Consider the following 26,148-nt stretch of genomic DNA (forward strand, 5'->3'; position numbering starts at 1 on the left):
TCGCATTTCTGTTTCCATTAGCTGTAAGGACATGGCCTGTAAAAGTAAGAACTACACCATACAAACAAATTCATTCAGTTTATTTATAGTGTGAAACTGTAACAAATGCTATCTTAAGGCACTTTACAATGAGATCCAATTCATCTGCAGAAGCATAGAATCCAATTTGGTCCGAGTTCAGTTCAAAATAATTCAGTAAAGTCACATTCAGATCCAATTACATAGTGTAACTCAGCTCTGTTTCTAACACAGTACAGTCAAAGTTGTAAAAAGCAATCTATCCAAGGAAGTCCAGCTGATTGCTTTGAGTTACCATCAATACCTCCTACTGAGAGCGCAGAACTTTAATGTAAGAGTACAAAATCGTATTTTTATTCCTAAAACATTGTTAATATTCTGAGTTTGACTTTAAAAGTAAAAAAAAAACACAATGAATGTTGGATCACAGTTGTCAGACTGCATTAACTTATAATACCGTTAAAATGTGTCAATAAAACATGTAATTATGAATCTTTATCCCCATCGACTGAATGAAAACAGAGGTAGTGTTGTTTGAGTCATTATAAGCAACAAAGACAGGTTAGTCCCAGAGTTTTCTTTTTTTTAGCTTCAAATGAAACACGATTGATTTCTGCGTTGAAGTATGAAGATTTTAGATCAATTAAAACATAAAAAGCAAAGAATCTGTTTCTTCATCAAGCATCTGAAGCACTTTGTGTTACACTTTGCTGTATGACAAGTGCTGGATAAGTTCATTTTGATTGACTGATTGTAGCTTGAAGAGCTTTTCACCAGCTGCCAGCAACCGGCAGAAACGACAAAACCACAGCAATAAAAGCAGAAACAAACAGGAAGTTGAGTATTAATCTCCTGAAGACGGAGCTGTGACGCCTCTTCCCGTGGCCTCTGCTTTTGAACCACTGTACCACCTCGTCCAGGTTGTGGTCCTGTGGCTCATATCCCAGCTCCGCTTTGGCCTTCGCCATGCTGAAATAATGCGTAACTCCGGTTTTATACACCTCGGTGCGCGTCAGCAGGGGCTGAAAGTTGTAGAACGGGCCGATGAGATGGTGAATCAGTTCGGTGAGAAAGGCAAACAGGTAGATGAGAGAGATGGGGAAGCGGAGTTTGGGGAAAGGGTAGCCTAAGCCTTCAACCAGAGGTCGGAAGAATTCAAAGTTATTGACCGGCCTGCCGTCCGAAATGAAGTAAGCCTGGCCAGCAGAGCGATGCTGCTTCTCTGAAGTTAAAGCCTCTGCAGCTAGCATGTGGGCAGACACCAGGTTATCCACATGGACGAACTCCACCAAACTGCTGGGACTACCATAAACAAACCTAAAGATCCCCCTCTCTATGTAGCTAACTATCCTAGGCAGGTGCCTCTGCTCACCAGGCCCATAGATACCTGCTGGGCGCAGGGCACAGGTTCTCAGGACCCCAGGGCTACCAAACAGAGCTGCTCCGTTTGCCTGGAGCACCGCCATCTCTGCCAAGGACTTGGTTCTAGAGTAGTGGTCGGGATGAAGGTGGAGTGGCAGATAAGGAAGACTTTCATCACCATTCTCTATCACTTGGCCTCCGAACACCACATTGAAAGTACTGGTGTAAACCAACCTTGACACTCCGTTCTCCACACAAGCTCTCAGGATGTTCTTCGTCCCCTGAACGTTGACTGCCTCAATCAGATGTCTATTCAGCTGCTCTCTGCCAGACATCCCGTAAGAGGCAATGTGAAACACACAGTCTACACCAAACACGGCCTTCTCAACTTGTGCATATTCACGAATGTCTCCTTGCATAAACATCATGTCTTCAGGAAGTTCTTGGCATGGTGGAACGGTGTCAAATAGGGTGATTCTGGCTCCTCTTTTATGCAGAGCGCATGCAAGGCTGCAAATAAACAAATTAATATGAATATCATTAAAACTTATACAGATCTTCTACTTTGACTAAACACTTCAATAAAAAACACACCAAATCAACGACTTTCTTAGATGCCTTTGGAGCAAAAAAACAGCATGACAATGCCATCTTGTGGACATTAAGCAGAATTGCATAGTATACTTTGCTTAAATTGAATAATTTTGATAAATAAATGGAAAATTGTTCTTACCGAAATCCAAAATAGCCACAACCTCCTGTCAATAAAAACACATTTTTGTCCATCTGTTCGTTTTCCATTGCAAGAGCGACGATCTGTGAATTTAGATGATTGCAGAAATTTAGAGGAGAAGACAAAAGTAACCTCAATTTTAAAAATCATAACAACTGAAACCCCCCACTCCTCCCGCAATACTTAATGGCCCTGATGTAAATTTATTGTATGTCATGTCTGAATTCTCAAAGCATCCATAAATTTAACTAAAACTTACATAAAATTGACAAACTCTGTTTTCAACAATGACCTTTTCAACTTATAGACATAATATACCAGGCTTTTGCATCTTTGCTCTGACGCATTACTTGGCACTGGACTGAAATTTGTCCTTAAAAAAAAAAATCCTGTTTTTTTTTTTTTAAATGAAATTTTTCTACTAAAACTGGTATTGCAGACACGTTAAAAACCATACTAAAAATTTGTTTTAAATTTCTGCACAAAAAAAACATCTTTATCTCTTTCCAAGTTAAGGCAATATCAAAGTAGAAATGTCTGTAAAGTTCTAGACAAAGCTATTATTTATCAGCATTAGCAGTTTTTAATTCGTGTCACCGCATCTAACCATCACAGATGACCGAGTTAGTTCTGGTGTTTTACTTCTTTTAAAGTTGTCAGACCCTTTGATGCTGCATATCAAAATATTCTGGCATCAATTTTGGAACAATGTTGGTTTTAAACATAAAGCTCTAATTTTTTTAAAGTTGTACCTCATAGGGAGTTATTCCTTTTCTTCAGCGTTTCTCAGTTTTGGCGTTCTACTAAGTCCACTACTCTTTATTTTGTAGTAACGCCTTACTCGCCTTTCATTATTTGCATCCTTCCATCACCTCTTACGTTGGACTACAGTGATGCTCTATATGATGAACCATCAACTTCAGCTCTGAAATCTCTCCACTGGCTTCTTTTCCAGTTTCTCGCTAATTTTAGAATGAAAGATTTAAGTGCGTGTCGAGTTATTTTATTCCTTTTTAATTGTATTTCACTTGTTCTTGTATTCTGTCTTTATTTTATTATTTGTTTGTATGGCAAACTTCTGTTGTTTTAAATGCAGTATAAGTCTGACAATGACATCTACTTTAGCTTTGCCCTTAACTTTGATTCTATGTTGTGAAATTACTTCTCATATTAGAAGGTATGGTAGCACTGCATTAAAAAAAAAAACAAATGCCTCACATTCAAATATCTTCAAATATGTTTTTTCCAGCTCCAAGTAGCTTAGACGTGCTTGAAGAACAACTTTTGGATATTTGCATGATCGTTATGTTTACTCATATTATGACATTATAACTTTTAAGCTGAAAACTGCAGAAAATCTAAAGCTCTCCTCAAAATTTGAAAGGATACACGAAAAATATTTTTGTAGTAAATCACATTAAATTTTTGTTACTATTTGGAGATCTCCAAGTCGTACAACAGCCCAGCCTTAGCCTACATACCGTTGTAATGTGCGTAGCTATCTGCTCAGATATTAACTAGTGGCACCCACCTCTTCATAAGCTGGTAGAGAACGACAGAAAGGTCCACTGTACTGATAGCAGCAGGCAGAGCAGTTCGGCGAGCACTTCCCTGTATGGTCGCCTGGTTTGTTACGTATTCACGTCCGATCATTGAAACACATAGACGTAAGAAGTTTAGACGCTGTTATTGGCCTGCACAAGCGGTTCGCTATCAGAGTTCGCCATGTTGCGAGTGGCAAGATCTTTCAAAACAAAACTGTGCTCACAACCTGCTGTTTTTATCTGTTTGACGAATTTTAATAATTGTTTTGATATGGAATAATATGTCACAGATATTGAAAAGTGTAGGGAACAAAAGATAAACAAAATGTACGCAATTAAACCACTTAATTAGACCTAATTTAAATCATAGCTAAACTGTTTATTGTAGCTTTTTTGTTGTGTCAACAGGTGCAATGAATAATAAAATAAATAATTATTGGCATTATACTAAAAAATAAGGTATAAAATTAATGCTTAGTCTATTGCCTAAATCTGCTTGTACGGTAACGGGCAAGCTACATGTCAACAGCAGTCATTGATCCACAGAGATCAAAAGGCAACATACACACACACACACACACCTAACTGTGGACATCATACAATATCCATGCGGAAAAACTCCTGGATTTAAAAAGCAAGGGCCTTCTTGCTGCAAATTTATATCTCAGTTTAACATAGGGGAGTCACTCAGCTAAACATAAGCACCAGCAGCTGCCACTAGCAATATGGCGGTCGGCGTGGTGTCTAGGTAATCTAGGTCTGTGATTTTGCCGCCGCATTGGTATGCAACGAGTTATACATGTTATACAAGATCAAAATATGAAAATGAAAATTTGGTACCTTAAACATAATTATTAATCAGCTGAACTCAATGGTATCATCAATAAGTCGAATTTTGATTAGATCAATAAAATTAAATTTTATGGAACCGGAAATTTTGGTATTTTTTCAGAATAAAAGTGGACATATTTTAAAGATTTAACTAGAGGAAATTCCTCAATCTTCTTCTAACTTCTGTATAACACATTTAAAACATAACACAATTAACTGAAATGCTATAAATTATGGCGTGTAACGAAACATAAAAAGAAAAAAAACTAAGTCTGTTCGGTTATTTTAAAGTGGCAGTCCCCCTAGTTTTTTTTCTTTTCTTTTTTTCTTTTCTTAGCCCCACATTTCATGGAGGCCGCACGTTTACAGATCTAAGCAGTTATCTGTGTTATCAGCACCAAACGGGGACTCCACTCCCAGAACTGCAGGCTGTTATGTCATCCTCTGAAGGTAAGAGTTCATTTTAAAACACTGAACAAAGGTTTTTCAGATCGATCGGTGAACTCGTTGTAGTGTGCATTAAGCGCTGGTGGTCAAGTACCACCTTCTCATGATGGTCGATTCTCATGAGTTTACATTTTCTTGATTTAGATGTAACCATAAAATGATACTAATGACTTTTATTATGCTAATGACTATTATTTTAGTTTTGCATGTGTAGATGTTACCCTGGGTAATATTTCTGAGTTTAAAAATACCTGTGTATGTCAGACAATTGAGAACCAAATGGATCCATTGGGATAGACCAACACAAAGTAGCGCTTTACTGTGATGCTTAGGAAAATGATGCATAATCTTCAGCATACCTTAGCAAAACCAAATCCGCTATTGATGATGTAAAAGCTCGTTCTACAAAGTAATGACACAAAGTGCTTAATTAGATTATAATGACTACAACTAATTTCTGTGGGACATAATTGTGTCAGTACTTTGCATTTTACAGGTAGGATGAATTTGGAGGAGTATTTCCAAAGAATTGGCTTCCATGGCCCTTCTGATAAAATGGATCTCGCAACTTTGAGGTCCATCCACAAGCTGCATGTCATGTCGATCCCTTTTGAAAACCTCAGTATTCACTGTGGAGAGTGGATCACCATGGACCTGGAGACTATTTTCAATAAGGTGGTGAGGAGCAGCCGTGGAGGCTGGTGCCTTGAGAACAACTACCTGTTTGGATGGGTGCTGAGAGAAATGGGCTTCAGTGCCACAACACTGAGCTCCAGAGCTTTCAATAGGATCATTGATGACTTTGGTGCTCTTGATTCTCACCTAATTCACAAGGTTATCATTGATGGGAAGGCTTATATAGCAGACGTAAGCTTTGGGGTCTCGTCTCAGATCTGGGAGCCGCTGGAGCTCGTCTCTGGAAAGGACCAGCCGCAGGCAGCAGGCGTGTTTCGTCTCATCGATAAGGGCGACATCTGGATCCTTGAGAAGACAGGCAGGAAGCCAAAGGTTCTCAATCCAGAATTTGCCAAATCCAGCCTGGTGAACAGGAAGGAGACGAAGCCAATCTACTGCTTCACCCTGGAGCCTCGACAGGTTGATCATTTCTTTGAGAAAAGTCAGAGAATCCAGAGAGATCCAGCCTCCCTCTTCACCAACAAGTCCATCTGCTCCCTGCAAACGCCAACAGGATTCAAAGCTCTGATTGGCTGTATCTACAGTGAGGTCACCTACAAACCTGAGGAAGGGGTGGATTTGTTGGACATGAGGAACATAACAGAGGATGAGCTTGATCAAGTCCTGACGGAGCAGTTTAATGTAAAGCTGCAGAACAAACTAAAACCTGTGTGCAACAAAACATTTTACACCCTTTGAAAACCTTCCAAAAGTGTTTGGAAACCATTAGCCCAGTAGTTTTACGTAGCACTATTATATATATATGTTAGTTGAAAGAAGTTTAAATGTGCTTTATAGATGTAGTATATTGACTTACCATATCTAACTCGACTTTGAAGAAATGCAAAACTACTGATATTAATGAAAGGTCAACTTTTATACCAATAAAATACGAAGAGTAATTGTTAAAAGTAATCAAATCTTTCATATTCTTAAAAGTTAAACTTTTAAAATTCAAAGTGCAATTATTTCTAACAAATTTATTGTGATGTATTTACTAATTTTACAGATTTATTCCTTTCTTTGTTGTAAACTGGACTAACATTTTAAGTATGCAATGCTCCCTGAGAGTTTAGGATTTTCATGCTCAGATTTTGAGTCCTGTTCAGTTTGCATATTTCACATTTTGAAGACTACTGTAACCTGTACACTTCTGATGATTGTGCCAGAAAGAGTTCTATTGTGAGCTTGCACTTATAGCTCTGTGTAACAAGTGATAGCCCAACTCCTCCTGACTATCCAGATGGAAAGTTCACAGTCTTTTTTTGGACACACACTGTCAATATTTAATCTAGAACAGTGTTTCTCAACCCTGGTCCTCAGCAACCCCCTTGCTCTGCATGTTTTAGATGTGCCTCTATTCCAGAACAGCTGATTCAAATGATTGCATGACCTTCAAGTACTGCAGAAGCCTGTAAATCACCCAGAGATGCAATTCAGGTCTGTGGCAGAAGGGAAATACCTAAAACATGCAGGACAGGGGGGCGCTGAGGACCAGAGTTGAGAAACACTGATCTAGAATAAGTACTAGAAAGGACAATCTGTACTTAAACTGGGATTTTTACCTCTCTGTTTCCTTTGTATGTACAACTCCTCTTTAAATCATTTTACAATAAAGTTTCATTTCACATGATTAATGTCAGTGAGGTACATTGAAGTAATAAAATTTGCTTTGTAATCACTTTGCAAAACTGGACTGGTGACATGTCCAAGTGGTACCCCGCATCCTGCCTGTTGACTGCTGGAGAAAAGTAATGCCATTGCAGCCATGCAAGGACTAAGTAGAGATGGATGGATGGAGGGATGGATGGATGGATGGATGGATGGATTTTGGCTATCTTGTATTCACTGAGACTCATATGAGCAATCATAAGATTAGATAATTGCTCACAATGTTAAGCTGGACAGTGTTCCTCTTATTTGTGGAGGCCATAATATTGCCTGCTTTAAAAATCACTGCTTAATATTCATATTTTCTGAGAAACCAATAGAAAATAAATATTTACATCTCTGTGTGTTGAATGTTTAACATAAGAGATTCACTTTTTGCATATGTCATCTATTTTTCAATGCACCTTTGATCAGATTTTATGGTGCAATCAGCTTTCAGGGTAAAGCAGGTCTAAAGTTTGCAGCTTTGGGAAATCTGCAGTTCAAGGTGTGCCACTGTTCTTGTGCACAAGCCGCTTGGTTGCTTATGTACTCTGTCGCTTTGTTAGCCTGACTTAGCAAATGATCAACTAATCCAATCGCTGCCATATGTCATATTTCAGCACCTTACTAGTCAGAAGTTCTTTAGTAGTTCTGACTGCCTGGCTGAGGTAAGGATGAATAATTTTTACTGTTTATGTCCATTGTTGAGGGTTGTATTTTGGAAGATGTCTATGTTACATAGTTCCTAACATAAAAAGAAACAAACTATGACCTAAAACAGGATCGCTTCCAAGTGAGCGTGCACATTTTCACATTTTTGTAAATTTGACTTAATAAATAACTCTGACATCTTACATTTTGCAGCTAAGATGAATTTGGAGGAGTACTTCCAAAGAATTGGCTTCCATGGCCCTTCTGATAAAATGGATCTCGCAACTTTGAGGTCCATCCACAAGCTGCATGTCATGTCGATCCCTTTTGAAAATCTCAGCGTTCACTGTGGAGAGTGGATCACCATGGACCTGGAGACTATTTTCAATAAGGTGGTGAGGAGCAGTCGTGGAGGCTGGTGCCTTGAGAACAACTTCCTGTTTGGATGGGTGCTGAGAGAAATGGGCTTCAATGCCACAATGTTGGGTGGCAGAGTTTTCAACACTATCACCAATGACTTTCCACCTGGGGAGAATCATCTCATCAACATGGTTGAAATTGATGGGAAGGCTTATATAGCAGACATAAGCTTTGGGGTCTCGTCTCAGATCTGGGAGCCACTGGAGCTCGTCTCTGGAAAGGACCAGCCGCAGGCAGCAGGCGTGTTTCGACTTACCAAAAACGAGGACACCTGGATCCTGGAGAAGACAGGCAGGACACCGAAGGTTCTCAATCCAGAATTTGCCAAATCCAGCCTGGTGAACAGGAAGCAAACATATCAGATCTTCTGCTTCACCTTGCAGCCTCGAGAGCCAGAACATTTCGCAGAAAAAAACCACGCACTTCAAACAGATTCAGCCTCTCTGTTCACCAACAAGTCCATCTGCTCCCTGCAAACACCAACAGGGTTCAAAGCTCTGATTGGCTGGACCTACAGTGAGGTCACCTACAAACCTGAGGAAGGGGTGGATTTGCTGGATATGAGAAACATAACTGAGGATGAGGTTGATCAAATCCTGAAGGAGCAGTTTAATGTAAAGACACAGAATAAAATTAAGCCGGCAAACAAAAAGGTGTCCTACACAATCTAGAAGATACCAAATAACCTTTTTCTTTGGTTTTTAAATGACTGCATTGAATGTGTTTATTACATGACAAAACCAAATATCACAACTGAATGTACCAAAGTTGAGGCTTGTCATGCATTTTTATCAGATGATCTGCCTTTGTTTTTATTCAGAATGTAAAACTATTAAATAACATCAATATATTTGTATTTGTATTTTGTACAAATCTTATATGAAAAACCTGTTCTTTTTTCAAGAATAAAATCCAAACTATTCAACATTTCTTCTTCCTGTATGAATGTGCTCATGTCACTTTTCTATGGAAATAAAGAACTTTGCAGTTTAAACACCCTTAAATCACAATTATTGCTTAATGATCGTGATTTTATGAATGGGGAAAACAAAGGGACATTATGGAACGTCTAAGATTTAATTCAGCGTGAAACAGCGCCACCTGTTGCCCGTCCCCAATCTGTGACGTTTCAAATCAGGAAAAGACATTACGGTTTGGCCCGCCCTCTTCTGAGCTTTCCATCCAATAGAATTATGGTTGAGGATTTAGCCCATTCTGATTGGTCATTAGGTCAATCCTTCATTTGCGACAGGAAGCAGAGGCACAACCAAACAGCGCACTGCTGTTGTTGGCTTAGGACATGAATTCTTTGGAGCAGGCCGAAGGTAACAAAACCATAAAGTAGTTCATTTTACCCAGATAGAAATCTATTTTAGGGGTCATGTAGATTTTTAAATAAAAATATAAAAGATAAATCAGACGTTATAATCTAGGGAGTATAGAAACTGGTATAAAGCCTGGCTAGGGTTATTAGCATACTTGCTAGCTTAGCAGGGAGATATTTCTTTTTAGTTGACAACTGTGTAGTTTAACATCTATCCTTTGGAATAACTGAGCGTAATGTCAGACTTTATAACAACATTAACGATTTTACGGTGATTTTCTGTGTTTCCGTATCTTAAATTAGAAATAAAAATGTTCTAAACTGAGCATTTGTATTGATGTGTACATTATATCAAAGTCCCAGTTTATTGACAGCCACTCGGAGCTTGTCACCAGAAAAGCTTTAAGTCTGTCCTACATCTCTGATGTTCACTGTAACTGTATTTGAACGTGTCCCTTATTCCAACAGACCTGAAGGCTTTTGAGAGGAGGCTAACGGAGTATATCTCCTGTTTACAACCTGCAACAGGCAGGTGGAGAAGTAAGTACCTGCTATTGCTGACGTGATACATTATGCATTTTCCAGCATCTTCAGGGTGAAGCATACTGGCACTGTAATGCACAAAGTGGAGTTTCTTCAGTAGCATTTAAAGTTGTAGCGGAAACTCATTGGATGATTGTATGACGGCGCTACTTTGACAAGATAAAGAATACTGGGTGTTTTCATCTTCTAAAATGAGAAATATTTTTAGCGAATTGTGACTGATTTCAGGTTGTCTCAGAAGAGTGGCTATTGTTCTCCAAACTATGTATCTGTATTTCTAAACGTCTATGAACACAAAATATATATCTAAAAAAAAAATCACCATCATGTAAGGCCACATAAGTATTCCTTACATGGAGGCAGCTGTCTCTGGAGCTATAGTGGACAGGAAATAAGGATTTCATAGGTTTTATACAGATAGACAAGTGGCTAGTTAATCAACTTTGTCTCCCAGTGAATATTATTATTAAGTTATACCAATGTAAATTTAAATGAGCTGCACATTCAGACATAGACTGCCACTCTGGGAGTGTTAACGGGTTTTTGTCACCATATTTATTTTCACCCCGTTGCTCTTGTCCTACTAGTAGTACAGCACCCAAATCTACACCGCTGGTTGATGATTTAGCTCTACTTCAGGCAAACATCTAGGCATATTTCCTACAATCTTAACAATAGGACAACATTCCAATTTGCATAATGTGTATGTTGGCAAACATTTCATAATATCTGCATGTTAAAACAAGCCATTTTAGCTTTGGAAAAAACCTTTCAAATTACAAGCTCCTACATGTGTGTGTGTATATATATATCTCCATTCTATATTTAAGAATTTTTATATTGAAGGTAGAGTTATTTATTTTATTACTTGTGTCTTATAACTCCACAAATGCAGGAGGATTCCAATGCTTGGTGTTAGGCAACATACAGTCTTTCAGTAGAGATGCATCAACTTTACTAAATTCCTGAATAGTCACTATAATAAATTGTTTGTAATGTTTTTCTTTTATCTCTCTTTCCAGTGATTTTGATAGTGGTGTCTGTTTGCACAGCCACAGGGGCTTGGAACTGGTTAATAGACCCTGACACTCAAAAGGTTTGTTACCTGAGCAAGTAAGCCAAATTGCATGATGTTTGTTTTATGCAGTTTCGCTGCTGCTTCTCCTCACATTCATATGACACAGATTTGCAATTCTAAAGATTACATATATGATTTTTAAAAAATCTAAATAACTTTAAACCTGATTTCAGCTACATTACAGTGAGTTTCAAGAGAATCTTTTCTTTATGGAATTTCAATGTAATCAAAAATTACTCATGAGTTTTGATCAGATGAGAGAAAAAAAAGTAAAACTTTGTCCTATCAAACTTTCCTAATGCTGCTCCTCTCCCTCCTTGTTTTGCAGGTTTCTTTCCTTTCATCACTTTGGAATCATCCCTTCTTCACCATAAGCTGCATCACCCTAATAGCGCTCTTCTTTGCTGGGATACACAAACGAGTCGTGGCACCCTCGATGTATCCTTTTTCTGCTGTGGTAAATATATCGTGGAACAGCTGATTTTGCTTTGAGTTAAACAGAATGTTTTTTGTTTTTTGTTGTTTTCTTTTACATTCTTGGTCGTGTATTTTTTCCTTGACGTTTGCGCCTCCAGAATTGCTGCCCGCTGCCGCACAGTTTTAGCAGAATACAACATGTCCTGTGATGATGTAAGATTGTCAATTCCTAGAAAATGTATCTTTCATCTTTCTATGAATTTAACAATATTTTATTGAAATGTCTTGACAGACGGGAAAACTAATTCTCAAACCCCGGCCGAACATTCAGTGACTACCATCTTGGTCGCTCTGTTCATTTAGTTTTCATCAATTGTTGACCTCTCATCGGTCCTTCAAGGAGCCTGACCATCAGCAACAAGGTGCAGCACTGAGGAGGATGTCATCATCATGATGATTTAGAATGAAGAAATGGACAGATGGATGCTTTTTAAAAGTTGGCTGTGATGTTATCATTGAAGCTGCTGATATGCTCACCTGACCCTTGATGTATTTTACGAATCGAGTCTCGATGTGTTTATTTCTGTTTCTAAAGTTGAGCATGTATTTTATCTAAATGTTTCTATTTTTAAATTTATTTACCTAATAAACACTCAAAGTGTGAAAATGTGTTGTTTTTCTGCCTTCTCTCAGATTTTTAAATATAGTTTTTAGCTGTGGTTTGCTGCAATAATCTTTCCTCTCGTTTTTCTTATTCACATTTTTTGAAAGCCTAACTGTCCATGCTCAATCCAATATTTCCTGAAGTGCCTGGGGAAATCCATGCTTGAATGGCCATGGTTTTTGTTAGCTTTAATGAAAAGAAAGAAAGAAAATCGGGAGTGTTCAATTTAGAATCTGCCACTCACAATATGGCGAACGCAATAGCGTACGGAGGAACAATTCTCTTGGTTGCCACAAAGCGTGACCGCTTTCCGTCAACGACCATCACTTTACGGCTGACTGCGTTGACTCTTCCACATGGTTTCCAGCTAGCCTGGATCTGCGGGGTGCTGGGAGTGTAGTCGCCGACATTTCGGACAGAAACCACAGACAGACATCTTGTCACATGAGCACCTAGAAACAGATCAAAATGGGTAAAAGTAAAACCACGAAGTTTAAGCGGCCGCAGTTCAACTCTATCGGCCTGCCGGTGAACGCTGTGAAGGAAGCGGACGAAGAGCACGACGAAGAAAGCTGTCCGGCTGCGGAGCTGCTGGAAAAAGTAGGACCACGATCACATCGGAGGTTTAAAGTTATAACTATGAAACGCAGTGATCTGAGGGATCTGTTTTATGTGAATTATTGATGAAGCAAGTGATTGGCAGTGTTAGGTTATTTGTCCACGGTCACATGTCAGGCTGGGGTTATGTCCCTTTAACCAGGTGTCAGTATGCGCCCTGTACAGAAAATAAATATACAACATACAAAATCTTACTACTAATTCTAAAATATAATTGCTATATTGGTTTATCACTTAAGTAGAAGTACACCTTTGCATATGTATTATTTGTGTGTTTTGTCTTATATAAGGCACTTTGTGTTGCCCTTATATGCAGTATAGAGCAATGTACAATAGAGAATTAGGACCAATTAATCTGACTTTTTTCTCTCTAAGATAATAATTCAAAATCACGTACCTAATTCTTTTACATGATATGGATATCATCATCTTTGTATTGAATGAAATTAATTTCTTTTCTGCAAAGGGAATGTTTTCAGTGTTGATTAAATCAGCAAAACAGAAGCAAAAATTACTTTTATTTATTTATTTATAGACTGACAGAAATCTTCATTTTCAACAGCAATTACTTTTGGTGGGGTGTTTTAAAATCGACTTATAATTAACACAAAATACAAAATTCCCTGCGAGCATAATTTCAATGATCTCATGTGAAATAGTTGATGAGTATGGAGGGAGCTGATGTCACTCTGTCATTTTGATTAAATTCTGTTTTGAAAGGGGAAACATTTTCTGTCATTATTACTTTGCATCAAAAAAAAAAAATCCCTCACATACCAGAATAAAATGTTAATATTTATCAAGTCATTGAGACCATGGTCCAGCTGTCATGATGATAAAAATCTCCAGGGCATTCAAGAGAGACTAGCAAGTGCTATGACTGTCTTCTCAGTCAGTGACTGCTGCTGAGAAATTGCAGTAAGCAGATGTGAGGGTTTCTGCTTATAAAAAACAATAATCTGTGGGAAGGGCGGAAAAGAAAAAAAAACACATAAAAGATCTAATATGATTCTATCTTTTCATGCCAGCAGTGAAACTTGGTCAACCATGTGTGGTTGATCTTCCCTAAAAGCACAGCAGCGAACAAAGGATGATTTAAAAATGTTTTTAAAAGGCAACTCCAACCATCCAGGAGCAACTTGGTGATTGTCTGTTTGTTTTTAAGCATGATGGAGCATGAAATTGATAAAAATATTTATGTGTTGGGTCTATAGCTCAGAAACTCCCAATACCTTAAGCTACCTAAATCTACAGCTATTGATGTGTTTTTTATGAGCTTGATGTAAGCTTGTGGATTCTTTCCTATTAAGCCAATATATATGTCAATATACAATGAAAACATTTGGTGGAAAATATTTTAATGCTGAAGGAGTAAAGTTAAAAAAAAAAAAGTTAAAATCTTTCTATCAATCTCCAAACATTTTTGCCTCGACTTTGCTTTTGGAAACGGAAAGGAAATCTTCAAATAAACTTCAGAAGATAAGCTAATCTATGGTGAATCCGGGAAAAAAAAAAAGATTGTAACCTCGATTTAATAGCAAGTTGTGTTTTTATTTCCAGTTGCAGAGTCCCAGTGCAGACATTCGAGAGTTTGCATGTGCCAGCATTTCTCGGGTGGTGCAGCAGAGCCAGGCAATTCCCGGTTTCCTCCAGAGGGATGCAGTCAGACGGCTGGGCCCCATGCTGCTGGACGGCAGCGTGGCCGTCAGGGAGACGGCCACTGGGGCGCTCAGGTGAGGGTGCAGCGGGATCTGGGCTTTTCTTCGCTTGTCTTTCGTAATGCCGCTTAATTTTCTTTGGATAATGTTGGGCACATTACACAATCCATTCATTCTCTTAAAAACAATCTTTCCTTAAGTTGTTTTTATTCAACATTAAGCTATAAATAACTCGGATTTAGCTGAGAAATATATGTCAGACGTGGCAACAAAACAAAAGTAAAAAAAAACTGAAGAATAATCAAGTTCTAATAATGGCATACTTCTGTTTCAAAAAGGCTTTGTGCTAAAAATAGAAAAGGGGGCCCTTCTGGATTTTCTAGTTTCATCACTGGTTTACTGTAAATGAACTTAATCAATTTTGTTTTTTAAAATAAACGTGTACTTATGTGTTGTGCCGGGGGAACTATGCTGTGCAAAAGGCAAATAGTAAGTTGTTGGGAGGATATGCTCCACATTATTCAGGATTGGATTGTTTAATGTTCAGAGATCTTCACCTTTTCTTTTCATTATGTTTTCACATGAAACAGAACGCATTTTTTCACTCAGCACTTCTTTCGGTATAATAGCTGTGCTCTTCTGTCAGACGTTTTGTTCAACAGATCAGCAACTCTGCAATTTTTAAAACATTTTTTTCCTAGCTTTGTTACTCACACAGGATCTCCTCTGAGTTACCGATGAGTGTGTGTCTGCCTCACAGAAATCTGAGTGCATGCGGAGGTCAGGAGGTGTGCGAAGACATGGTGAGGCACGACGTCATGACGCCGCTGACAGCACTGCTTCGAGAGGTGAGACTTCACTGCTGCTTTTAGCTCACTGCGTCTTCTTAGCTCCTCGTCGTCTGTAACATCTGCAGGAACTGAATTTCATTCAAGCACACAGGCAGTAATATTTTTTTTTACACGGTTCAAACAGGTGCTTTCCAAAGTTTGGAAAGTTCTTGATTTCTGTGTTAAGTCCTGGGAAGTGCTTGATATTTTAATTGAACATTTGACTAAAAGCCTAGATGTGGAAACAGTTGAAACTAGACATTTTCACGCACATATACACACACACTCATTTTCTTTCTCACTGTCTAACATGAAATCAGACTAAATGTCTCTTGTTTTAGGTTAGTTGGAATCACCAGAATTATTTTTATGTCCTAAATGACAGAAAACGTAGCAAGAATATTTTTGTATATTGTGTATAAGTATTTAAATTTTGACACATTTACCGTAACATGATTTGTTTGGATTGTTTCAATGTAAGGAATATGTATTATTCCTAATGGCTTAGTGACTTATTGGTCAGTGTAATTGATATATGTATGTTATAAATCGTGTATAATGCTATCACAAGACATTATTAAAAAGAGTGAATGATATCACGTTTTGGTGAATTTAAGCTGCCTTTTAGTTCGTTTGTATCGTTTTTATCTCCAAAAATGTCGAGTGCTGGAAAAGTTTAAAAACCTATCTTAAAATACTTGAAAAGTGCTTGACTTTTACTGTGGGAAAAGTATACAAACCCTGTTTTTTTTTTTAAGGCTGTATTCACAGAGGTATAAACAAAAAAGCTGACTTATTATAAATTTATTATGTGTTGTCGACATTTTGCGCCAAAGTCAGTACTTTATTTCAGTGATAAATACAGTGAATATATCTGCTGCTTCCGTGGTCAGACTGTTGTTTCCTTTCCAGTGTTGTACTGGTTTCGACACTGCTGCTGTTGCAATGAAAGACCAGAGCAATCCTGTGGAGGGAGTGGCCAACGAAGCTGTAAACCTACTGTGGAATCTATGGTAAGCCAACAAGTTGGTATGTAGGGTTTTTGTTGATTTATTTCCTCCTCTAGAGGTGTTGTTGTGGCTTTGTTACTCTACTGCAACACAGATCTTTCTCCGTTCTTAAAATCAGAATAAGTCAAGAGATAAATATTTAGCTATTTCTATTTGGTGTTCATTTGAATCATTCCACTGTCAGGAGTATTTAGAACAAAATCAAGTTCTGTTCAAAGAATTTCACTGTTAATTGTGTGACTGTGGCCACCCTGCAGCCGTACACCTGCTACATCTTCAATTCTTCAGCTGATTGTGTCGTCCATCTGTCTAGTGAGAGCAGCAGCCAGGCAGTGTCTTTGTTCAACAAATCCGGCCTCTTGGACATGGTTGTCCAGTGCTTGGAGAGATACCCTCACAATGTGGAGCTGTCCATATCAGCTGGTAGGTCTGACAGGAGTTCCTTTTAAGTTCTTCATTTAACCTTTCTGATAGGCATAATTTTTTTATTTAACCAGGTAAGTCGATTGAGAACAAATTCTCATTTTCAACAACAAACTGTTCAGAAAACATTAAAACATCATACAACAGCGTATCATTTACTCCTTCCCATTTATTCTTGCTGGGTTAGAGAACGTGAGTTTTCACTGGCTGTATGTAGCATAAAGTAAGTCAGCATTGCCCCATCCCCACCTGTTGCTGCGCACCACATGTCAGCTGGCTGAAAGAAGGTTATTACATTTTTCCCCAAACTAATAGAAAATACATTTAGCTGAAAATTTTTTCTTTTTTCCACTAGCTGTTTTTTTTTCTTCTGAATTTTACAGAATGGAAATAAAATACAAGATTATTAAGCAGCTAAAATCATAAAATTGGTCAAAAATAGGAAGTAAATTTCTCTCCCAAATACCCATCAACTGCTGTCTACAGTTTCCAGCTGTTAAAAAGCTGTTTTTAAAGGATGAGATGCTACAAATTCAGGTAAATAACCGCAAAGTGTTTGACAGTGAGCATGCTTCTGTGCATTTTATTTTATAGGTAGAGTCGATACGTACGCATTTCAGTGGGCTTTTAATGGGTATATTCATCTCAGTTGATTTTAAGGTAATATAAACTACTCTGCCGTCTCAGCTGGAGGAATCTGACTCTTACTGTTTTTGTTTCTCAGCTCACTGTTTGCACACTGTGACCGAGGACAACCCCGAGCTGCTGCGTAGCATGAACGCCGCTGTACTTGGAGCCCTAGAAAAAGTGCTGCTGTCATCTCAGCCAGGCATGGCGCACATTCTCCTCAGGACTTTAGCTGCAGGTAAAATTCATCTCTTGTCATATTTGTCTCTTTCACTTTTTAAGGTGGCCTGAAAACTGCAGTGTATATTTCCATAGCATCTCCTCTGAGTTCCTGCCTTGTCTCTCAGGTACGGTGTGGAACATGAAGGCCAGCCTGCCTGCGGCCCGACAAGCCCAGACCCTCAACGCCGTGGTGGCCACCCTGTCACAGTGTCTGGATTTGGACGCAGGGGTGTTGATCCCTGAACTCAGACGAGCGGAAGAGGCTAACCACAGAAACACGGCTGCTGTGGCCGAAGCAGAACAGGGGGAGGCAGCGGTGGAGCCCGCTGAGGAGGAGATGGACGAGGAGGACGCACCCATGAAGAAGAAGAATGGCAAAACTACGAAGGTTGACACTGACTTTTCCGACCTGCTGCCTGTAAGTAGACACACTGGTTGTTACAGAAAACACCTCTAAACTTTTTCACATTTTGTTATATATATATTTTTTTCATGATAAAACCAGGAAACTGTCATTGTTACTCGCCTAATTAAAAACCTCACAGTGAAACATAGTGGTGGCAGCATCATGCTCAGGAGATTCTTTGCAATCCTGGAAGAAAATCACGCTGGAAAAGGCTTACATCCAGCCAGAGCTACAATGAAATGGTTCAGATCAAAACATGTTCATGTTACAACGGCCTAATCAAAGGACAGACCGTAAACCTCATTCAGTCCGAGTTGTTTTGCAAAAGAAGAATGGGCAAAATATTCACTCTCTGTGTGAAACTGACCAAAGAACTGATTGAGATATGACTCAGAAAATTTAAAATTAAAGGTAACGTTTCGATCCGGGGAGTGAACAGTATGCTGTCTTATTTTTGAAACAATTAGGCTAATGCTAGCTTTAATGCTATCAATATTATCCAGGCTCACAGTAGCATTCTGGCTAACATTAGCTCAATTCATTCAGTAAGTCAACTTAAGCTTTTAAGTCAAAATGAGTTAGCTACTAAGCTAATGTTAGCTTAAATGCTCATTTTAGTTCTGCTTCTAACAACAGACAATTGGCTACCTAATTATCTACAATCTCAGTAATAGACATTAAAGTTTGTAGTTGTAATATAACAAAATGTGAAGAAGTTAAAAGGGTGTAAATACTTTTGCAATTAAGCAGCTTCAACAACAATAAAACATGGAATCAGAACGACTCAAGCTGAATGTCTGTTATCTTCTCACAGTTTATTTTGCGATCATCCATCAGAGTTTAAGTAGGTCAGTGCACAGCTGGTTATTTTCCCCTGAACCCATCAGCACCACTTCTGACAGATCTTTCAAACTGTTGTTCACCTCGTATCCTCAGGTGGAGTCAAATAAGTTAACTCATGTTTTCACACTGCTGTGTCCACATCCACCTTTGTGATGTTGAAGCATTCACAAAGGCTGTTTGTTAACAGCATTCATAAATTAAGGTGGTGGTATCTGCAGGTTTACTGAGACAAGGGTCACACAGGGGCTTTGAGTCTTTGAAAGTGCTTGATATTTAAACAGGATAGTTTTGTGCACTCTAATGTTGATTAAAAGCCTAAGTTTAGAACATGTTATATATTTTCATACACCTAATAAAGACATACACAGTTTTTCTCACTGTCTGAAGTGAAATCTGACTAAACTTTTACTGTTTTAGTTCAGTTAAATTCAAAAAATGATTTATGTTAGCTAAATGCCAGAAAACATAGCCAGAACATTTTTTAGAGTTTTTTTTTTTTTTTTGCTTTTCATCATTTAACATGAGCAGGAAAGTCATTAAGAACTGGATCCACTTGTATGGAAAAACCCTCACAGTGATTCTCAGAGGTCTCGTAGGTGGCCTGTACCTTAGACGCCGAGATGTGATGCTGTTCATGGGAAATGCGGTCTCCTTTTGGACTTTAGAGCTACCCACCAATGACAGGTTGAAAGGCAACACACGAGTCATCCGAAAGTGCAACACCAGGCCGACAGTGCAGACAAACTGTGGAGTAGACGCATCGCGGGTCATTTGGGGGCTGCTGACTGGCTGGCTCAACCCCGGCGAGACAGATCTGTCCCTCACGGCTCGGTCATGAGCAGAACCCCAAGATCATGTTGACGTTCCACAATCCCCCCACTAAAATATAAAACTAGCACTATTCAGTCATAATAACACATTCATCGTGGCCCTAAATATATCAGCGTAGCTTAAGCCAAGTTTGTCCATCAGCTACTTTCTATGCAGACTGTCACCACGACCCAGCTCAGAAATGTGCAACCTGACGTGTTCGAGTGCATCAGCAGGAATAAATCGCTCCTCCGTAGCAAGCGGCTGCAGCCAGACTGGGCGATAGCAGCGCTAGCAGTCATGGTTGTATCGGGATGTTGACTCACGCGGCTGTTTGTTTGTGTCCAGAGGGGTAAGGAGGAGCTGAGGGAGGCAACGGCCTTGCTGACAGCCCAGCAAACGTCCTTGGAGATCATTGTCAACATGTGCTGCTCTGACGGTGAGTGTTGAGGGCACGGACAGCAGTGTTGACCCCAGGCACTTTTATCTAAAATTTATTTCCTGTGACACAGGCACCAAGTGTGGGTTTGTCATTCTGAGCGGCTGTTTGACCAGTAAACGTATTGCCAGGGTGATTTAAGGACATTAAAACATTCTTTATTGCTCTCCTTTTCTACTGTTTAGACCCGTCTGATGACGAGTGGGAGGAGGAGTCGAGCAGCGATGAAAGTGACTTGGGTCCTGACGGGCTCTGCGACGGACTGTCCGGTCTGATGTCTCCACTGTGCTTGTCAGCTGAGGTTCAAGGGGCCTTGATCAACCATGGCATACCAGAAAAGGCAAACAGCTCTCCGCTTCCTCAATCACACCTCACTTCTGTCACTACATGCACAAAAAGAATTCATTACAGAGTCAGAGAGTGTTGACAAGTGCCTAAAGTGGGTTAAGCTGTCATCTTTGCAGCTGTTGTTGCAAGCCTAAACGGAACAGCTCTGCAGAGGTGTAAATGCCTTTTGGATATTTTCAGTGGATTTTATTAAGGAGTGCCTAATGTTAAAGAGGAAGAAAATGGGACATAGATTTATTTATTTATTTATTTTTAAAACATAACACCTGAAAAGTATGGCATGTTGCAGACTAAAAGTCACAGTTCCTTTTATAGGTTGCTCCCTCTTCATGACCCGTTTTGTGACTGATGTGTTAAATATTAATTCAAACTGATACACATGAACCAGTGATTAAACATTACCATCTGCAGACATGAGGATAGCTAACCACAGTCTGAAAACTAGCTGCCGGTGTTGTGACGATCTGTGCTACCCCGTCAAATTTTCTTTTTGTAGCAGGTCTAGATAGCTGTGTTTAGACAATTATAACACCTGTTGAGACTTGTGAACAGTGCAACTAGGTCTTGCAGAATAGCGCAAACTTGGATTGGATGGAAAACGTCTGTGAAAAGCAATTTTTCACTTCTCACTGGAGATGCTCAATTGGATTCTGATTTTGATTTGACTAGACCATTCTAGCACATAAATGTGCTTTGTTCTACACTATGCCATTGTAGTTGTGACTGTGTCCAGGATGAGCCTTTGTCCTGTCTGAGGTCTGTTTCAATTTCCAACAGGCTTTCTTCAGCACTGGACTTGGGCACCACTGTATTAAATTTCATGTACATGCATCAAAGTAATACAAATGGAACATTTTTATTCTAGATTAAAAACATCTTAATGTGATTGTCATGTGTCATTTTCCATTTTTTATGTTGTGTTTTTCTGACACGTGTAACAACATACGTTTGTGGTTGCGCTGTGCGGTTAAGTTCAGTAGTTACTTGATGAATATTGTGGAAGGAACTGTTTGTTTGTCATTATACCCCCACTTTGCAGTACTTTGATTGCACTGTAATATGTTTTCTTTTCTCTGGATTCAAGGTTCTCAACAAAACATCCTTCCCCAGAGAGGAAGCCACTAATGTGTGCCAAGAGAATCCATCCTGGAGGAGCCTGAGCAGGCGGTACTCACCTTCATCGACTCAAAATTGGTTGCAGCTTTTAACTTTTAACCATATAAACTTTTTTTTCGCCTCCTCTTTGTGTAGGATGCAGCGGGTTCAGTCCCGAGCGCTGACTTGCCTCCACAGCATCCTCTCCACCATGGATGCAGAGTCTCTGGGCGGTGAGGCAGCCCTGCAGGGAGCAGCACAGCACCTGTCCTCATTGGTCTTTGGTGCTGAAGGTCTCGGATTTTTGTTGATATTTTTGCAATTTAGCACTTTTGATACTTTACCAGTTTAGTGTTCACACGCATGTGTGGAAGCAACAAGCAGAGCTGACATTTAAACTTTCTTCTGTTGCAGAAATCCCCAAAGATGAGGAGTTCCTTGAGGCCGTCATCAGCGCCATGCGCTCTCTCCTGCAGATAATTGCCTCCAAAAACATCAGCCAGGTACAAAATACAGTAATTAGGAAAATACGTTTAAGATTTCATCCTTTCTTAGCTGCATATTGTAGCATTGCTTTTCAAAACATGTAACTGTCTAGCAGTGTATTTCTTTTCACAGCAGAGTTTTATAAATGAGAAAGTTTTAGAAAGCGTACTATGGAAAATGACCTGCTGGTTCTGCTTAGCATATATTTAAGTTAATGACATCGCAAAGGTGCAAGAATAATGTTTAAGTTTTTTGTTTTTTTTATCTGTGTAGCATTCTAAAAGTTTTTCTCTTGCAGCTTTACACAATAAAAATAAGCACCTTTTCAAAGAAGTATTCTGATTTAAAAACATTTAAAAAAAAAACAGGAATTTTGAATCATCTTTTTTTTTTTTTCTTAATGGACAAATCGCAAAGCAAAGACAAACTGAGCATGTGTATCGCTCTGTAGGTTACAAACTACATTTAGTGATTCTGACTAGAAGCTTTAGCCCAACACTATTTCCAACAACCCTCTGACTGCATGGCTGCTTTTTTTGTTGTGTTTGTGTTTGTTCAGTGCATGACCCCCCAGCAGCTGATGAGTCTGAGCGAGGCGGCCACTCGCTGCGATGTTGTCAGCGTGAGGGTTAACGCCGTCGCCATCCTAGGAATCACTGGAAGCACATTAGCCAAAGAAAAGGGCACGGTGGAAACCCTTCAGGTATCACTTCTTCCATTTTTATTTTGTTTGTGCCCAAATGTTTGCTCCTGCCCTGGGAACTTTTGCTCCTGCAGATGATTGGAAACGCCTTGCTTCAAGTCGCTACGAGGGACTCCGACCTGGTTGTGAACGGAGAAGCGCTCGACGCTTTGTTTGACGTGTTCGCTGATGGAGAGGAGGCAGAAATGGCGGCTAAAAACCTCAACTTACTGCCTGCACTTAAGGCACTTCAGCCTGTCTTCAAGGCAAAGGTTGTAGAGATGAACTAACATTTAGTTTAGGCACTTTTTGTAATTAGGTCATTCTTTTGACTTCCAAAAGATACTTTCCAATCAAATTTATTTCAGGTTCTCATCTCTCCAGTACATTCAGATACTTATCCATCTTTCCTTCTCGTAATAGATCCGTAAAGAAGGCCGTGGTAAATACAGCCCTCAGCAGCTGTGCGTGTTGGACAACATCAAAATCAACCTGAGAAGATTTATTGGTTATCTGGAAAAGGGGGTGAAGAAATAAGGACTTTGTGTTCTTCACACTGTGATCAGTTGTTGAGACGTGATGAGATGGTGCAGTTGACAAACCGTCACTTATTTATGTATTTTTAAAAATAATTACTGTTTACAGTTGTTTGAGTTATGTGAATATTTTTTGTGAAAAGGAAGAGGTGGTGGCATTTTGTCTGTGAAGAGTCACCAACACGGTTTAAAAGATTTCAGCAGATTTTGATGGCATGTTAGCAACATTTTTAAAAGATAACAGTGAAAAAAAGCAGACTGCAGTTTTTCTTTCATTTGTACCCTTTAACTTTATCCTAACTAGTAGGAGGAGACCTATTTAGGGAAAAATGCAGTCATGTTGCTAGGACACGACAGACTGCTGTTATTTTACAGCAGAATGGTCCATTTTAGTTTTAGAAAATAAACTGCTTTTCTTAAATTAATCACATCACGGGACTATTTTGTATCCATTGTGAAGACTTTTGGAAATCACTCTTTGAAAGCCACTTTTATAGATTCATATTTTTAAGTTAAATTGCTGCACAAGTTTTCAAGCTTATAGAGAAACTAGAGCTAATGGTGCCCTGACTAATAGGGAGAAAATTAACTCCATATTATAGGGGATGGCTAAAGTATTCACGCCCTGTTACCTGACCAAGCAGAACAAAAGGAGACTCACAGCATGATGCTGCCACCACCATAAAGAGATGCAGAGTGCATCTTTTATTTGCTTAACAAGAATAAGGAAGAAATCCATGGATGCGTTTCCATCTCATAATTATGTCCTATTTTGTGATTGTTGCATAAAATTCTACTAAAATATTATATTTGTTGTTGTAACATGTCAAAATTCAATAGAGGTAAATACTTTTGTAAGGTTAAGTGTGCAAAGGTACAAGGAAATCTTGAAATTAAAAATTCAAACCTTTTTCAGACTTCTACAATGTGAAATTCTGAATTTACTTTCACAAATTAGCTAGTTTTTAATAAGCTAACTTATTAAAAGCTGTGTTGTAAATAATTCTTCAATCTGAAACTTTCTGGGAAAAAAATAGACTTGACTGACAAGAATAGTATTTCGTTCAGCAGTGAATGGAAAAGGTGTTAAAAATATTTCTGGGTGTATCAGAAATGTGGCAAAACTTTTATACTACATAGTTTCATTAAAATCTGACCCATCTCCTAATAAAGTCAAAAGAAATTCAACTAATCTCTTCATTTTTCTGGAACATGGTATATTATGGGGTAAAAAATATTCAACTACTCAAAAGTAAATGCATAAAGTTCTGAACCATGATGTAGACATGAACTTACTTGAAGTTGTCTTGCTGTAACGGTTTAAAATAAAAATACATTGGGTGTAAGGTGAGATATCCCTTTTGGAAAAATCAGTTGACTTTTTATTTTTATTTTTTTTTATCACTTGATTAGTTTATGGTAAACTTCTGGGTCATGAGAGAACCATTTAGAATAGTTTAAAAAAAAACTTTCAGCAGAAGTACTGAAAAATTTCACATGAAATCAGAACTTTTGGTTTGGTTTTTGAATATCTTATTTAAAATGGTCAGTGAATAATAACTCTTAAATTGTTCAAATTAACAAGGTACTTGCTCAAAGTCCTGGTTTGCAAAAAATCTGAATTGAAGTGTAATTCTTCTTGATGTTCCATTAGCATTTGTTTTGCAAGTGACTAGAGGCGCTTTCCCACTGCCAGGTCTTGCTCTAACCGGTTAAGCAAGATTTATATATTTTCAAACCAGTACCATTTTCAGGGCAACACAATTACTTTGAATAGTTGAAGTTGAATATATGTGGACCTACTTACAGATAATGAGACTACATTAGATTTAGATTTAGTAAGAAATCATCACACTATTCTAATATAAAAACAGTCAGTGATGGATTCCGGCTAATAAGCTTAAAGGTAGTTTATAAAGGGTTATATTTTCTTGTTGTTTGATACTTAAGTGGCAATGACCTATGACCCTGACTCTGCTTGTTGAATTACAAAACTGGAGGAATTAACTTGCCACAGTAAATAAAAAATATCAATAATAAATAGGTGGCTTAATAGTATAATTACAAACTGGAGCAGATAAGATGTATTTTACTGATTTGAGAATTGGGAAATTATAGGACAACAGCAGCATTGTTGTCCTATAACAAAACAATAGAAAACTGTTGTTTTTCTATTTTTATTTTTAATTAATTTATAGAACAACAAAAAGTTTTCAAATTGAGCTTAAAAAGTGAACCACATGCAGATTCATTGCTGATATAGTGAGCTAATTTGGGTTTTTATTTCTCTAAATTTGAGTGATTGTTTTACAGCCAATGAAACCTCACATTCATTTTCTCATAAGATTATAATTATATAATAAAGTATTTTTAATACAGACATACAGCATGTTTGATGAATGAAAAGACTGCTGACTTAACAGTTGTTGAGCATTAAGTCGTTGACACTTTCGACAGTACAGCTATAACAAAAAAGGTCATCGCTAAAGAAGCTAACTCAGTGTTGTGTCCAAGCATATTAATGGGAAATTAAGCGGATGGAAAAACTGCATTAGAGGCCAATGACCTGAAAAAATGAAGAGGTGTGGAATCTATGGTGCTTGAAGTCTAGTGTAAAGTGACTCTACAGTCAATAATTTTGGGAACGACGTCATCAGCTGTTTGTCCAAGAGCCTGAATAGAATCTATGAGGGATTATGAAAAGGGAGAGGCACCAGATCACCGAATGGCTAGCTTGCTTACTTATGACATTTTC

General features: G+C 38.5%; 5 protein-coding genes across 7 annotated transcripts; 4 read left to right on the forward strand and 1 right to left on the reverse strand.

The window, feature by feature from the left end:
• Positions 1-65: 65 nt before the first annotated feature.
• sdr42e1 (short chain dehydrogenase/reductase family 42E, member 1) lies at positions 66-4,096 on the reverse strand. Of its 2 annotated transcripts, none has more exons than XM_007552139.2 (3): positions 3,645-4,096; positions 2,114-2,196; positions 66-1,890 (listed from the first exon to the last, which is right to left on the reverse strand). In XM_007552139.2, exons 2-3 carry the CDS (start codon positions 2,179-2,181, stop codon positions 789-791), a joined length of 1,170 nt encoding a protein of 389 aa, XP_007552201.1. In that variant the 5' UTR covers positions 2,182-2,196; positions 3,645-4,096; the 3' UTR covers positions 66-788. The 2 variants fall into 2 exon arrangements, with proteins under 2 accessions (XP_007552201.1, XP_007552204.1); XM_007552142.2 differs by lacking the exon at positions 3,645-4,096 and adding an exon at positions 3,595-3,615.
• A 708-nt stretch (positions 4,097-4,804) lies between these two features.
• LOC103138062 (arylamine N-acetyltransferase, pineal gland isozyme NAT-10-like) lies at positions 4,805-7,243 on the forward strand. The gene is made up of 2 exons (XM_007552138.2): positions 4,805-4,938; positions 5,432-7,243. Exons 1-2 carry the CDS (start codon positions 4,923-4,925, stop codon positions 6,307-6,309), a joined length of 894 nt encoding a protein of 297 aa, XP_007552200.1. The 5' UTR covers positions 4,805-4,922; the 3' UTR covers positions 6,310-7,243.
• On the forward strand, positions 4,945-9,270 carry LOC103138061 (arylamine N-acetyltransferase, pineal gland isozyme NAT-10-like). 2 transcript variants are annotated; one of them, XM_016671520.1, is made up of 2 exons: positions 4,945-5,431; positions 8,128-9,270. In XM_016671520.1, exon 2 carries the CDS (start codon positions 8,133-8,135, stop codon positions 9,003-9,005), a length of 873 nt encoding a protein of 290 aa, XP_016527006.1. In that variant the 5' UTR covers positions 4,945-5,431; positions 8,128-8,132; the 3' UTR covers positions 9,006-9,270. The 2 variants fall into 2 exon arrangements, with proteins under 2 accessions (XP_016527006.1, XP_007552199.1); XM_007552137.2 differs by lacking the exon at positions 4,945-5,431 and adding an exon at positions 7,341-7,931.
• A 299-nt stretch (positions 9,271-9,569) lies between these two features.
• cnep1r1 (CTD nuclear envelope phosphatase 1 regulatory subunit 1) lies at positions 9,570-12,343 on the forward strand. Its single transcript, XM_007552144.2, has 6 exons — positions 9,570-9,659; positions 10,127-10,198; positions 11,224-11,297; positions 11,608-11,717; positions 11,855-11,909; positions 11,989-12,343. Exons 1-6 carry the CDS (start codon positions 9,635-9,637, stop codon positions 12,028-12,030), a joined length of 378 nt encoding a protein of 125 aa, XP_007552206.1. The 5' UTR covers positions 9,570-9,634; the 3' UTR covers positions 12,031-12,343.
• A 328-nt stretch (positions 12,344-12,671) lies between these two features.
• Positions 12,672-24,744, forward strand: heatr3 (HEAT repeat containing 3). Its single transcript, XM_007552145.2, has 15 exons — positions 12,672-12,960; positions 14,539-14,711; positions 15,397-15,484; positions 16,379-16,479; positions 16,790-16,899; positions 17,624-17,764; positions 17,874-18,166; positions 20,156-20,246; positions 20,432-20,586; positions 21,679-21,761; positions 21,846-21,982; positions 22,104-22,192; positions 22,735-22,878; positions 22,953-23,129; positions 23,281-24,744. The coding sequence occupies exons 1-15, from the start codon at positions 12,829-12,831 to the stop codon at positions 23,392-23,394; spliced, it is 2,028 nt and encodes a 675-aa protein (XP_007552207.1). The 5' UTR covers positions 12,672-12,828; the 3' UTR covers positions 23,395-24,744.
• Positions 24,745-26,148: the final 1,404 nt, after the last annotated feature.

Source organism: Poecilia formosa, unplaced genomic scaffold (genome assembly GCF_000485575.1).
Source record: "Poecilia formosa unplaced genomic scaffold, Poecilia_formosa-5.1.2 Scaffold46, whole genome shotgun sequence".
NCBI classification, from domain to species: Eukaryota; Metazoa; Chordata; class Actinopteri; order Cyprinodontiformes; family Poeciliidae; genus Poecilia; species Poecilia formosa.

Coding starts and splice junctions, on each gene's coding strand:
- sdr42e1 (XM_007552139.2), bottom strand. CDS start 2,181: ATGGAAAACGAACAGATGGACAAAAATGTGTTTTTATTGACAGGAGGT. Junction 1,891..2,113: donor TGTGGCTATTTTGGATTTCG/GTAAGAACAATT, acceptor GTTTATTTGCAG/CCTTGCATGCGCTCTGCATA.
- LOC103138061 (XM_016671520.1), top strand. CDS start 8,133: ATGAATTTGGAGGAGTACTTCCAAAGAATTGGCTTCCATGGCCCTTCT.
- cnep1r1 (XM_007552144.2), top strand. CDS start 9,635: ATGAATTCTTTGGAGCAGGCCGAAG. Junction 10,199..11,223: donor TGCAACAGGCAGGTGGAGAA/GTAAGTACCTGC, acceptor CTCTCTTTCCAG/TGATTTTGATAGTGGTGTCT. Junction 11,910..11,988: donor ACAACATGTCCTGTGATGAT/GTAAGATTGTCA, acceptor ATGTCTTGACAG/ACGGGAAAACTAATTCTCAA.
- heatr3 (XM_007552145.2), top strand. CDS start 12,829: ATGGGTAAAAGTAAAACCACGAAGTTTAAGCGGCCGCAGTTCAACTCT. Junction 17,765..17,873: donor CCTCAGGACTTTAGCTGCAG/GTAAAATTCATC, acceptor CTTGTCTCTCAG/GTACGGTGTGGAACATGAAG. Junction 22,879..22,952: donor GCACGGTGGAAACCCTTCAG/GTATCACTTCTT, acceptor TTGCTCCTGCAG/ATGATTGGAAACGCCTTGCT.